Below are 13,629 nucleotides of genomic sequence, written 5' to 3'. Positions count from 1 at the left end.
AAGGAAAATCCGGTGAGCATCAGGGTCAGCGGAGGAGGGAAGAAGGGAAGGAGTTGGTGTGATTGTGTGGGAATAGATAAATCTTACCATGTGCTTTATTTGTGCACATCTCTGTCAGGATGTTCTGTAGATGTGCGTGCCAAGACTTGGGTACAGGAGCAGGAATGGGAGTGAGCGTGAGTGTTTGCACATCTGTGGGGACGTGCCAGAAGGAGAAGTGTCAGTTCTTGGGTCTGCTTTAGAAATATGTTTGCACACACCTCTTCATAAATGCAGGGCTATGAGTTACTCTTTGGATGTGTGCAAGCTCCAGAGTGTGTTTGTGATACTGTGAACACGTGTATGTGCAGTAACAGTTCTTTAATTACTTGTTCTACTCTGGATGCTGATTTATTTCAGAAAGGCTTCAGGGAGCCTCACCGATGTGATGGGACTGCAGAAAAGTGATGGCAGTTAAAATGATGGCAAATAGGCACTGACTGTGACTGCCTTTTCCTTGTCATTTCAGCAGGTCCCCTTCCTGAACAAGCAACGAGCCAACATCTGAGCCTTTCTTTGCCAGCCAACACGCTCAGAAATACAATCCCTGACTTTTTTCACGGCTGCTGAAATGTTCCTGTCCATCAGAATTATTTTTTACACATTATAGGGTAGCATCCTTGAGCACAGAAGGGTCTCTCGTGGAAGGCCAGGTCCGTGGTGGCTCCCGGCCACGGTATCGCCAGTTCCACGCTCGGCTCGGTGCCGGTCCCGCCCAGCGGCGTTAGCGGGGAGCGGAGCGGCCCCTGCCGGCCCCGCCCGCGGCGGTTCGTGTCCGGCCGCAGCCCCGGCTCCTCTGCCCGTGGAACCCCAGCGCGCAGTAATACACGGCCGCGTCCCCGCGCCGGGGCCGCCTGAGCAACAGCGCGCTCGATCGCCGATCTGCCGACACCCACAGACGCCCTTCGGGGGTTCGGATTTCCTTGGATGCTTTAGCAGTGACCGCCACGAGTTCGGGTCTTTGGCCCGGGAGCTGACGGTAGAAATGGATGAAATCGCCAGTCCGGATATTGCGATGGGAGCACTTGATGCTGATACTCGTGCCCTCGGTTGTCTCCAGGAATGGCTCCTGCTGCACTTGGGTTCTGACCGCTGCCACTGCCAAGAAAGAAAAAAGACAGTCTGAAGATCAGCTATGATGGCTCAGCTTTGTTGTCTGTTTTCCCACAGAGACTGTCAGGAGTATGGGCAGTGAGACAGAACTAGGCTGAAAGAAAACGGAGAGAAATGCAGTTTACCGGGCATGGACCGTGATGCTTCTGTGCGTGAGAATTTGAAATTGATGCATGGACAAATAATCATGTCGGCTGCATTGAGGGAGGAATAGCAAGAAAGAAAAGGGACAGAAGGTTTGAGTGTGCTATAGGGAAGGACGGAGGGCGATGTCTTGTGATGCACAGGGGGATGTGTGGATGCGTGAAAAAATGGAGACATGCAGGAGATAACTATTGTCCCTAGAGGTACGAAACAATCAGAGGAAGAGATGAGAGAGGTCTCTGAGTGGAAGGAGAAGAGAGGGATGATTTTTGGAGAGCAGGGTGAGGGTGTGTGGATGGATGGATGAAGAGTAGACAGATTGTAACAGGAGATGTTACAATCAAGGGTAGAGGGCTGCAGTCAGGGCAATGATAGATTGAACAGGCAGGGGAAGGAGAAGGGTGCCTGAAAAGCAGGCACAGATGCAAGCAGGTTCATGCCAAGAGAGATGGGGACACGGAGTATTTGGAAAGGGGGCTGAGAGATGACAGAGACGCAAAGAAGGGGAGAAGGGACGTTGAAAGACACAGAGGAGCTGGCGCCGAGATCCCTGGGGAGCGCCCCAGCCCCAGCCCCAGCCCTGACCCTCATTCTCCGCCGGCACCCCCGCGCACCGAGCAGCAGCGCGGCCAGCGCCGCCAGCCCCGCGCCCCGACACCGCCGCATCGCGCTCCGCCGGCCGAGCAGCGCTGTGCCCTCAGCCCCGGCTCTCTGCTGCGGCCCTGCCGCCTCCTCTGCCACGCCAACAGCTCCGCCCCGGCCGGCCTCAGCCCCCGCCTCTCCCAGCAGCGGCACAGCGAGCGACACAAGGACGTTTGGCATGGCCGGGGACAGGAGACACCTGTGTCCCATCCCACACACCACACACACTGCATCCGATGCACATCCATCCATATCACGCAAGTTAAACTTTGGAGTGGCAGGAAAGGGCGGGCTCGGGACACAGGGGCTGCATTTCAGCGCCTCTTCCCTGCACACATCTGTAGCGAGCAGAGTTATTTCATAGTCGTCATTTTGGTTTCCTTTCAAATCGGTTTGTATCCAAAAATACCTTCCTGGAATTCTGTGACCGATGACACAGGTAATGATAGTGGCACTAACAGGAACATTCTCATGCAGGTGTTCCACTGTTCCATGCTTCCGAAGGAGAAGTGGAGGTTGCAGAGGTTGTCACAGATTTTCCAGGTGAAAGGTTATCCTTCTACGGGCTCCTTTGAGCGTTGTGTCTTCTTAGGCTCCAGAGCAGAGAAAACATGGTAAGACATGTAGCAGGAGATGAGGATTCTTCTCAGCATTTGAGCTGAGACAAGAAACCTGCAACGATCCTTGATGATCCCGGAAACACAGCACTGGCAGTCTCTCCTTTCCTGGGGCTTCCGTCTCCTCTCTCGTCATCTCTAACCCTTTGCCAGTGACAAAGCTGAGCCTGAGCCAATTCATAGCCACAGCCGCTGGTTCCTAAAGGCTCATCATTTAGAGACTGATGAGCTGTGAGCTCTCCCTTTCATTCCCTTATAATCTACTGCCATATTGGTGTAATTGTGTGCTTTCCTTTCTCTTTTCCTTGTTCTTCCCTTTTAAACGAAAAAGGATGTGATGTGAGCCTTAGAGAAGCCGTCACTCTCACCTTTCACACGCCCTTAGTGTGGCCTCTGCTGAACTTGCTCATTGCAATGGGTTCTTGAAGATGCTGAAAGGCTCCTGTCCGCCAAGGGAAATGGGATGTCTCTAGAGCAATGTCAGGACAGAAATCTCTTGTGGAGCTCATTGTTTCAAGTGTCTCCCTCCAACACTTCCAGCATTGCCATACCCTGGCATCTGCATTTCCGGATGCCTGAGAGCTTAATTATGTGATAAGGGGATAAGGGACCAATGTGTATCCGGTGGACGGTGGGTGTGACCGAGCTCCCTGCTGTTTTGAAAAGCTTCTCTACTCCAACAGGATTAATGTTTTCCCTCCCAGATGTCCTACTGTTTCAGGCAGATGCTGAACTCACATCCAAGGTGGTTTTAAAAACCTGTGGATGAAGAAGAGAATGTAGAGTAATTGATTGCAGCCTCAGGTGGGATTCAAAAACACCTTCCTTGCACATGGCAGTGCGAGTGCAGAGGGAGCGAGGGCAGTGCGGGCCGTGCGTGGCGGCCGTGTCCCGCAGCAGGCAGGCTGGCAGCCGTGTGTCGGGGCCGTGGCGGGCTGTGCGGTGTCGCTGTGCCCCCGCGGGCTCGGGGCACACGAAGGAGCTGCGGAGCCGCCTGGGGCCCGGCGGGCGGAGCGGCAGCGCCCCCTGCTGGCCGCGGGCGGCGCTGTGCCCCCGGCCCCGCCCGGCCCCGCCCGCGGCGGTTCGTGCCCGGCCGCAGCCCCGGCTCCTCTGCCCGTGGCCCAGCGCGCAGTAATACACGGCCGCGTCCCCGCGCCGGGGCCGCCCGAGCCACAGCGCGCTCCATCGCCGATCTGCCGACACCGACAGCTTTCCTGCGATGTCCGGCAGCTCTCTGACCCCTTTGTGAGCGCTCACGAGGAATTCGGGTCCTCTGCTCGGGATCTGACGGTACCATTGGATCCAATCGTTGGTCTGTATTTCGGAATGTGAGCAGCTGATATTTATTCCAGTGCCCTCGGTGGTCTCCAGTGTCGGCTCCTGTTGTACTTGTGCTCTGGCCACGGCAACTGTACGGGAGAAAATACAATCAGTTTCTATGAGCACCAAAATCCGTGCACGCAGAGATGGGAAAGGGCAGTGGACGACAGACCACAGGTAGCTGGGATGTGCTCTGAGAATAAAGGATGGAGATAGTATTTCTCGGAGAGTGATTACTTGGAGGTAAGAATGTGGGATATTTTGGGAAAGTGTCAGAATGCAGAAGGGAAGAGTGGAATGAGGGAAGAGGGTCGGAAATGAACGGCTGGGGAGATGATTGAATGAATCAATGAAAGAATAAAGAAATGGAGTTGGACAAGAGGGGATGTGGGAGAGAACGGATTCATTGAGGAGGGGTCGGTTAAGGGCAATGTGTGAAAGAGAAGCAAGGAGGGGCAGGCGTGACAGAGACAAATGCAAAGCCGGGTGCTCATCCCAGGCAGGCCAGGAAACTCAGACTCAGCCTCGGCCACCTCCACCGCCACCCCCGCGCACCGAGCAGCAGCGCGGCCAGCGCCGCCAGCCCCGCGCCCCGACACCGCCGCATGGCGCCGCTCCGCCGGCCGAGCAGCGCTGTGCCCTCAGCCCCGGCTCTCTGCTGCGGCCCTGCCGCCTCCTCTGCCAATACTCCACTCCAGTTCTCTTCTTTTCTCTCCACCGCCCCCAGCTCCGCCCCAGGGCAGAGCCGTGCGCCGCCGCTGCTCGGCGAGTCCGGACAGAGAAAGGAGGCGAGAGCGGTGGGAGTGGGGCGAGCGTCGGGTCTCTGCACGTCGGGAGCGGAGGGGCCGGGATGCAGAGGAGGGAGTCGGGCTGGTGTCATGGATCTCAAGACTGTCAGTCTGTGTGTTTCTTTCACTCACATAATCTTTTTCCTCACATTCCCCCCTTTGCTGTCATGTGGGCAATCCTGATTCGTCCTTCAGGGTACTGGAAATAAATCCCCTCACACAGGATGCTGGAGGTGGGCATGAAGCCTCAGCATTTCTCCGTGTGTACGAAACCAAGCTGATGCAGCACAGGGCAGAGCAGCTGTGCACTGGGCTGGAGAGACCTGTCCGTGTGTCCATGTGTCCATGTGTCTGTGAGTCCGTGTGTCTGTGTTTGTGTGAGTGCTCACAGTTATGCTGAGGTACTGTAAACATTTCAAACAGAATTAGGCTAAGAAGTCCAAACTTGGGTGATACCATCCTTGTTGGGGTCGGCAATTGGTAGTAGGAGATCGTGATGTTCAGAGCAGATGGAAAAGGAGGGCTCAAGAAGCAGGGACTGCATTTCAGCACCTCTTCCCTGGACAAATCTTCTGCAGTCTGTTACAATGTTCTTCCACTGCACGCAGGCTCCGAGTCTGGGAAAATGCTGCTCTGTGATGCTCAGGGCAGAGCAGCAGAGAGCATCTCCAGTGTGATCAACGCATTTCACTTGTTCAGCAACACAACAGGGCACACACACACACACACACACACACACACACACAGACACACACAGGCACACACACACACACACACACACACACACACACACACAAATGATCCTGCACTTTGGGGTGAATTCATGAACGAATTTTTGCTCCCACGTGCATTCCTGTGTTCCCTGCCTGAACACAAAAACACACAAACCAGGAACAGAGCAAAGGACACAACCAGCCATGGACGCTGCTGAGGAGACCTGGGACCAAGAGCAGCAGGGCTGGAGCCTTGTGGGGAAGGACAAGGAGTCAGACAGTGCCATGGCATAGTTTGTGTACTCGCAGCCTGAACAGAGGGTAAGATGTCCAACGAGGCCCGAATAATTTCCTGAAGGCAGTTCTAACAGGGCAGGATTGAAAGCAGCAGCCCAATGCTGACCCATCAGGATGGAAAAGCCGGTGAGCATCAGGGTGAGCTGTGGAGAGAAGAAGGGAAGGTGTATGCGTGTTTGGGAATAGATACATCCTGGGATGTCCTTTATTGAGTGCACATCTCTGGTCAGGAATGTTCCCGTAGATGTGCGTGCAAAAACTTGGGTGCAGGAGCAGGAATGGGAGTGAGTGTGAGTGTTTGCACATCTATGGGGATGTTCCAGAATGAGAAGTGTCAGTGCTTGGATCTGCTTTGGAAATGTGTTTGCACACATCTCTTCAAAAATGGAGGGCTATCACTTACTTTTTGGGTGTGTTTGTGACAGTGTGGACTCGTGTATGTGCAGTAGGAGTTCTTTAATTACTTCTTCCTCTACTCTAAATACTGATTTATTCCAAGAAAGCTTCAGGGAAGCTCAGCGATGTGATGGAACTGAGAGCAGACTGAAGGAAAAATGTGGGCAAAAAGGCACTGACTGTGCCAGCCTTTTCCTTGTCATTTCAGCAGGTCCCCTTCCTCAACGAGCAACCAGCCAACATCTGAGCATTTCTTGGGCTGACAACACCCTCAACAAACCTTCCCCGACTCCCTTGGCCGTTGCTGAAATGCTTCTGACCATCAGAATTGTTTTGTACACATTGCAGGGCAGCATCCCTGTGTTCGGGGGGTCTCTCATGGAAGGCCAGGCCCGTGTTCGCTCCCGGCCGGGGTCCCGCTCGGCTCGGTGCCGGTCCCGCCCAGCGGCGTCAGCCGGGAGCGGAGCGGCCCCTGCCGGCCCCGCCCGGCCCCGCCCGCGGCGGTTCGTGCCCGGCCGCAGCCCCGGCTCCTCTGCCCGTGGCCCAGCGCGCAGTAATACACGGCCGCGTCCCCGCGCCGGGGCCGCCCGAGCCACAGCGCGCTCCAACGCCCGTCCTCCGACACCGACAGCTTTCCTGCGATGGCCGGAACATCCTTGGACCTTCTAGCAGTAGATGCCAGGAATTCGAAGTTTTGTCCCGGGAGATGACGGTAGAAATGGGTGAAATCCACGGTCTTTTTTTTGGGATGTGAGCAGTTGATTCTGATGCTGGTGCCCTCGGTGGTCTCCAGGAATGGCTCCTGCTGCACCTGGGCTCTGCCTGAAGCCACTGCCGGGGACAGAATAAGGAAAAACCTGAAATCCGACATTGCCCTTGTGCACAGAACAAGGCTCGAAGAAACAATCAGGAACGTAGAGAGACGGTAAACAGTTCCCAGAGGATTTCAAGACAGCAGGAACAGAAATGTCTAGGAATCTATTGTGGAGAGAGAAACGCGTGAACGACAGGATGCTGAGGAGAGTCCCTTAAGAATGCGAGGAGATGGGAGAAAGCACGAAAAACAGAAAACTTAGAAGACATAAACGATCAGAAGATGATTTCTTAAGCTGTAAAAAAGCAATGTTTTGCAGGGATGAGCAGAGAATATTATCCGGGGATTTCTGAGTGAGAACGACATGGACAAGAGCGGGAGGAACGAACGGGAGAAGAGCGCGATGGGAGAGGTGTGTGAAGCAGCCAGGCAGGAGGGCAGCCTGGAGGGACGTGCGGGATGAGCCCAGCCCCGGGCGCGGCCCCTTGGCCGCCACCCCCGCGCACCGAGCAGCAGCGCGGCCAGCGCCGCCAGCCCCGCGCCCCGACACCGCCGCATGGCGCCGCTCCGCCGGCCGAGCAGCGCTGTGCCCTCAGCCCCGGCTCTCTGCTGCGGCCCTGCCGCCTCCTCTGCCACGCCAACAGCTCCGCCCCGGCCGGCCTCAGCCCCCGCCTCTCCCAGCAGCGGCACAGCGAGCGACACAAGGACGTTTGGCATGGCCGGGCACAGGAGACACCTGTGTCCCATCCCACACACCACCCACGCTGCATCGCAATCGCATCCATCCACATGAGCCGGGCGGGAGCTTTTGAGGGGCAGGAAAGGGAGGGCTCGGGACACAGGGGCTGCATTTCAGCGCCTCTTCCCTGCACACATCTGTAGCGAGCAGAGTTATTTCATACTCGTCATTTTGGTTTCCTTTCAAATCGGTTTGTATCCAAAAAAATTCCTTCCTGGAATTCTGTGACCGATGATACATGTAATGATAGTGGCTCTAACAGGAACATCCTCTTGCAGGTGTTCCACTGTTCCATGCTTTCGAATGAGAAGTGGAGGTTGCAGAGGTTGTCACAGATTTTCCAGGTGAAAGGTTATCCTTCTACGGGCTTCTTTGAACATTGTGCCTTCTTAGGCTTCAGAGCAGAGAAAACATGGTAAGACATGTACCATGAGATGGGGATTTTTCCCAGCATTTGAGCTGAGACAAGAAACCTGCAACTATCCTTGCTGATCCCAGAAACACAGCACTGGCAGTCTCTCCTTTCCTTGGTATTCCGTGTCCTCTCTCATCATATCTAACCCTTTGCCACTCACAAAGCTGAGCCTGAGCCAATCCACAGCCGCAGCCGCTGGTTCCTAAAGGCTCATCATTTAGAGACTGATGAGCTGTGAGCTCTCCCTTTCATTCCCTTACCATCTACTGCCACATTGGTATCATTGTGTGCTTTAATCATCACTTTTCCTTGTTCGTCTCTTGGAAAGGAAAAAGGCCGTGATGTGAGCCTTAGAGAAGCAGTCACTCTCGCCTTTCACACGCCCTTAGTGTGGCCTCTGCTGAACTTGCTCATTGCAATGGGTTCTTGAAGATGCTGAAAGGCTCCTCTCCCTAAGGGAAATGGGATGTCTCTAGAGGAAATGTCAGGACAGAAAGCACTTGTGGAACTCATTATTTCAAATGTCTCCCTCCAACACTTTCAACATTGCAATACCCTGGCATCTGCATTTCAGGATGCCTGAGAGCTTACTAACGTGATGGATAAGGGACCAATGTGTATCCGGTGGAAGATGGATGTGAATGAGCCCTCTGCTGTTTTGAAAAGCTTCTCTACTCCAACAGATTTAATGTTTTCTCTCCCATATATTCTACTGTTCCAGGCAGATGCTGAACTCACATCCAAGGGTGTTTGGAGAAATCTGTGGATGAAGAAGAGAATGTAGAGTAATTGATTGCAGCCTCGGGTGGGATTCAAAGAACACCTTCCTTACACATGGCAGTGCGAGTGCAGAGGGAGCGAGGGCAGGGCGGGCCGTGCGTGGCGGCCGTGTCCCGCAGCAGGCAGGCTGGCAGCCGTGTGTCGGGGCCGTGGCGGGCTGTGCGGTGTCGCTGTGCCCCCGCGGGCTCGGGGCACACGAAGGAGCTGCGGAGCCGCCTGGGGCCCGGCGGGCGGAGCGGCAGCGCCCCCTGCTGGCCGCGGGCGGCGCTGTGCCCCCGGCCCCGCCCGGCCCCGCCCGCGGCGGTTCGTGCCCGGCCGCAGCCCCGGCTCCTCTGCCCGTGGCCCAGCGCGCAGTAATACACGGCCGCGTCCCCGCGCCGGGGCCGCCCGAGCCACAGCGCGCTCCAACGCCGATCTGCCGACACCCACAGGTGTCCAGCAATGGCCGGCAGCTCTCTGACCCCTTTGTGAGCGCTCGCGAGGAGTTCGGGTCCTCGCCCTGGCAGCTGACGGTACCAGAAGATCGTATCGCCTGTTCCTATGTTGGAGTGTGAGCAGCTGATGTTGATGCCGGTGCCCTCGGTGGTCTCCAGTGACGGCTCCTGTTGTACCTGGGCTCTGGCCACAGCCACTGTACGGAAGAAAGCAAGAATCAATTTTCTTTGTACAAAATAACATGCGGGGGGATAGAGGAGAGAAAGACGAATCAGAGCGAAATGGGATTTTTTCTGAGAATAGAGCATGTAGTGATTATTTGTCTCAGAGTGTATGGTTGATGACAGAAACCTATGAAGAATATTTTGAAGCGAAATAAGAAGGTAATGACAAGAACATACTGGCTGGGAGGGATAGATTGATAAAGACGTGGAGTATACAATGCACACTGGGAAGCAAGGACTTCAGGGAGGTTAAAAGTATGAGGGCAGAGGGAAGAACAGAGGGTAAGCAGGAACCGAAAAGGAAGAGGAGGGTAAGAGATCAATCTTGGGCTGGGGCCGGTGTCACATAACCCGGTGACCCGGGATTCCCCGGCCGCCACCCCCGCGCACCGAGCAGCAGCGCGGCCAGCGCCGCCAGCCCCGCGCCCCGACACCGCCGCATGGCGCCGCTCCGCCGGCCGAGCAGCGCTGTGCCCTCAGCCCCGGCTCTCTGCTGCGGCCCTGCCGCCTCCTCTGCCAATACTCCACTCCAGTTCTCTTCTTTTCTCTCCACCGCCCCCAGCTCCGCCCCAGGGCAGAGCCGTGCGCCGCCGCTGCTCGGCGAGTCCGGACAGAGAAAGGAGGCGAGAGCGGTGGGAGTGGGGCGAGCGTCGGGTCTCTGCACGTCGGGAGCGGCGGGGCCGGGGTGCATGGCAAGGAGTCGGGCTGGTGTCATGGAGCTCGGGACTGACAGTCTCTGTGTTTCTTTCACTCCCATAATCTGTTTCCTCACATCCCCCCTTTGCTGTCATGTGAGCACTCCTGATTCGTCCTTCTGTGAACTGGAAAGAAATCCCCTCACACAGAATACAGAAGGTGAGCATGAAGCCTCAGCATTTCTCCGTGTCCATGAAACTAAGCTGATGCAGCACAGGGGAGAGCAGCTGTGCACTGGGCTGAGAGACCTGTCCGTGTGTCCATGTGTCCATGTGTCTGTGAGTCCGTGTGTCTGTGTTTGTCTGAGTGGTCACAGTTATGCTGAGGTACTGTAAACATTTCAAACAGAATTAGGCTAAGAAGTCCAAACTTGGGTGAAACCATCCTTGTTGGGGCCGGCAATTGGTAGTAGGAGATCGTGATGTTCAGAGCAGATGGAAAAGGAGGGCCCAGGAAGCAGGGACTGCATTTCAGCACCTCTTCCCTGGACAAATCTCCTGCAGTCTGTTACATTAATCTTCAACTGCACTCAAGCTCCTTCAGAGTCTGGGAAAATGCTGCTCTGTGATGCTCAGGCCAGACAACCAGAGACCCTCTGTTTAGTAACACAACAGGACACACACACACACACACACACACAGACACAGACACACACACACACAGACACAGACACACACACACACAAATGATCCTGCACTTTGGGGTGAATTAATGCACAAATTTGTAATCCCATGTGCATTCCTGTGGACCCTGCCTGAACACAAAAACACACAAACCAGGAACAGAGGAAAAGACACAACCAGCCATGGACGCTGCTGAGGAGACCTGGGACCAACAGCAGCAGGGCTGGACCCTTGTGGGGAAGGACAAGGAGTCAGACAGTGCCATGGCATAGTTTGTGTACTCGCAGGCTGAACAGAGGGTAAGATGTCCAACGAGGCCCAAATACTTTCCTGAAGGCAGTTATAACAGGGCAGGATTGAAACCAGCAGCCCAATGCTGACCCATCACGAGGCAAAAACCAGTGAGGATCACCGTGAGCTGAGGAGGGAAGAAGGGAAGGTGTATGCGTTTTTGGGAATAGATACATCCCGGGATTTGCTTTATTGAGTGCACATCTCTGTTCAGGAATGTTCCCGTAGATGTGCGTGCAAAGACTTGGGTGCAGGAGCAGGAATGGGAGTGAGTGTGAGTGTTTGCACATCGATGGGGATGTGCTAGAAGAAGAAGTGTCAGTGCTTGGATCTGCTTTGGAAATGGGTTTGCACACATCTCTTCATAAATGGAGGGCTATGAGTTACTCTTTGGCTGTGTTTGTGACAGTGTGGACTGGTGTATGTGCAGTAGGAGTTCTGTAATTACTTCTTCCTCTACTCTAGATACTGATTTATTCCCAGAAAGCTTCAGGGAAGCTCGGTGATGTGATGGAACTGAGAGCAGATTGAAGGTAAAATGTAGGCAAAAAGGCACTGACTGTGCCAGGCTTTTCCTTGTCATTTCAGCAGTCCTTCGTCAGCGAGCAACGAGCCAACATCTCCTGAGCCTTTCTTTGGCTGCCAATAGGCTCAGAAATAACTTTCCTGATTCCCTCGACAGTTAATGAAATGCTCCTATCCAGCAGAATTGTTCTGTACACATTGCAGGGCAGCATCCTTGAGCTCGGAGGGGTCTCTCATGGAAGGCCAGGCCCGTGGTGGCTCCCGGCCGGGGTCCCGCGGGTCCCACGCTCGGCTCGGTGCCGGTCCCGCCCAGCGGCGTCAGCCGGGAGCGGAGCGGCCCCTGCCGGCCCCGCCCGGCCCCGCCCGCGGCGGTTCGTGCCCGGCCGCAGCCCCGGCTCCTCTGCCCGTGGCCCAGCGCGCAGTAATACACGGCCGCGTCCCCGCGCCGGGGCCGCCCGAGCCACAGCGCGCTCCATCGCCCATCTGCAGACACCCACAGAGTCCCCTCTGGCTCCAGCACGGGTTTTGTGCCTCGGACAGCCGTTACTATCAGCTGCGGTGCTTGGTCTGGGAATTGGCGATACCACTGGGTAGAGTCGGCAGCAATTTCGGGGTGCAGGCAAGTGAGGTTCAGGCCGGTGCCCTCGGTGGTCTCTGCCCACGGCTTCTGCTGCACTCGGTCTGTGTCGGCAGCCACAGCTGGGAAAGAAGGAAGAAAGGACAAACATCGCCAGAACTGTGCGATTTTGAGGTTTCTTTTACAAGACAGCGTCTAGAAGAGAGGCCACAGGCAGAGGCAGACTGGAAGGGAATGTGAGGAATTCGAAATTCTTGAATGCATTAGGTGAAAGTGAGGTCCAAACATGTACACATGGATGGAGAAATGGAAAGTAAAATTAGAGAACAGAATGCTTTGTTCAGTGCAAAAATAAATGCTGTATGCATAGTGCAAAATACAGGTGCCTGGAAAAGCAAGAATACGTGCAAGCGAGATTTACCGACACAAACCATGAAGACTTCTGGGGATGAGAGATGGCAGAGAGGCAGGGAGAGAGAAAGAGCTGCGTACTAGAGGCAAGAATCAGCTCCAGTCTCCCCGGGAAATACCCGTGCCCCAGCCCCGGCCCCCTTGCTGTCAAACCCCGCGCACCGAGCAGCACCGCGCCCAGCGCCGCCAGCCCCGCGCCCCGGCACCGCCGCATGGCGCCGGCCGAGCCTCGCTGCCCCCTCAGCCCCGGCTCTCTGCTCCGCCAGCGCCGCTTCTCTCCTTCGCTCTGCCCTCCCCCGCCGCCAGCTCCGCCCCGGGGCTCAGCCCTGCGCCGGTGCCGCTCGGGCTCTCGCCGGCTCCTGGCTGGGTGCGGGGGGAGGAGAGCGGTGGGAGCGGGGCAGCGATCGCAGCTGCGGCCCACGGAGACAGCGGGGCCAGGTGCGCCGAGCGGGAGCCGTTTGTCCCGGGGAGCACAGGACCCACAGATTCTTTTCTCCCCTCTCCCACACCGTCTATTCCTTCCCGTTCCCCTTCCACTGAGAGGCGGGGATTTCAGAATTCTCCTTCGGGACACGTGTTTGTAAGAACAGACAAGAGACACAAGAGGCAGAGGGTCCTGCTGGCCTACAGAGCCCGGGCTCCTTGCCTATCAAAGAGAGCATCTGTGCCGGCAAAGATTGGAAAGGCAGAAAAATTGTTGTGCGACGTCAGCGGGGAGAGAGGAGTGGGATTCTGTGATAGAAAGAACTCTGTAGTCAGGAAGGTCAGTGAGGAAGGAGGAAGAGGAGCTTCTGCAGGCACCAGAGGGCTCATATTTCTGCTGCCTGTGATGAAGACCATGGTGAGGGAGGCTGTCCCCCTACAGTCTATGAGGGTCCTTGGTAGCGCAGAAATCCATCCCATGTAATATCCAAAGCCACAGTAGGTGGATGTGTCCTTAAGGAAGATTTCACCCCGTGGAAACTCCTACTGATGCAAGGTCCTGGCAGGACTGTACCTCCATTGAGAGGAGCCCATTCTGGAGCTCCAT

The 13,629-nt window shown here is 55.8% G+C and overlaps 3 gene segments (V, D, J or C); all 3 read right to left on the bottom strand.

The window, feature by feature from the left end:
* Positions 1–3,272: 3,272 nt before the first annotated feature.
* Positions 3,273–4,482, bottom strand: LOC130263917 (T cell receptor alpha variable 4-like). The segment is given in 3 exon segments: positions 3,273–3,314; positions 3,645–3,964; positions 4,431–4,482. Coding segments are annotated over 3 exon segments (414 nt in total).
* Positions 4,483–5,484: 1,002 nt separating this feature from the next.
* Positions 5,485–7,441, bottom strand: LOC130263916 (T cell receptor alpha variable 4-like). The segment is given in 3 exon segments: positions 5,485–5,529; positions 6,581–6,900; positions 7,390–7,441. Coding segments are annotated over 3 exon segments (417 nt in total).
* Positions 7,442–8,329: 888 nt separating this feature from the next.
* Positions 8,330–9,918, bottom strand: LOC130263915 (T cell receptor alpha variable 4-like). The segment is given in 3 exon segments: positions 8,330–8,356; positions 9,129–9,448; positions 9,867–9,918. Coding segments are annotated over 3 exon segments (399 nt in total).
* Between the last annotated feature and the right edge of the window lie 3,711 nt (positions 9,919–13,629).

The sequence above is a fragment of the Oenanthe melanoleuca genome, chromosome 27 (genome assembly GCF_029582105.1).
Source record: "Oenanthe melanoleuca isolate GR-GAL-2019-014 chromosome 27, OMel1.0, whole genome shotgun sequence".
NCBI classification, from domain to species: Eukaryota; Metazoa; Chordata; class Aves; order Passeriformes; family Muscicapidae; genus Oenanthe; species Oenanthe melanoleuca.
This window is presented reverse-complemented; position numbering and strand designations above follow the sequence as displayed.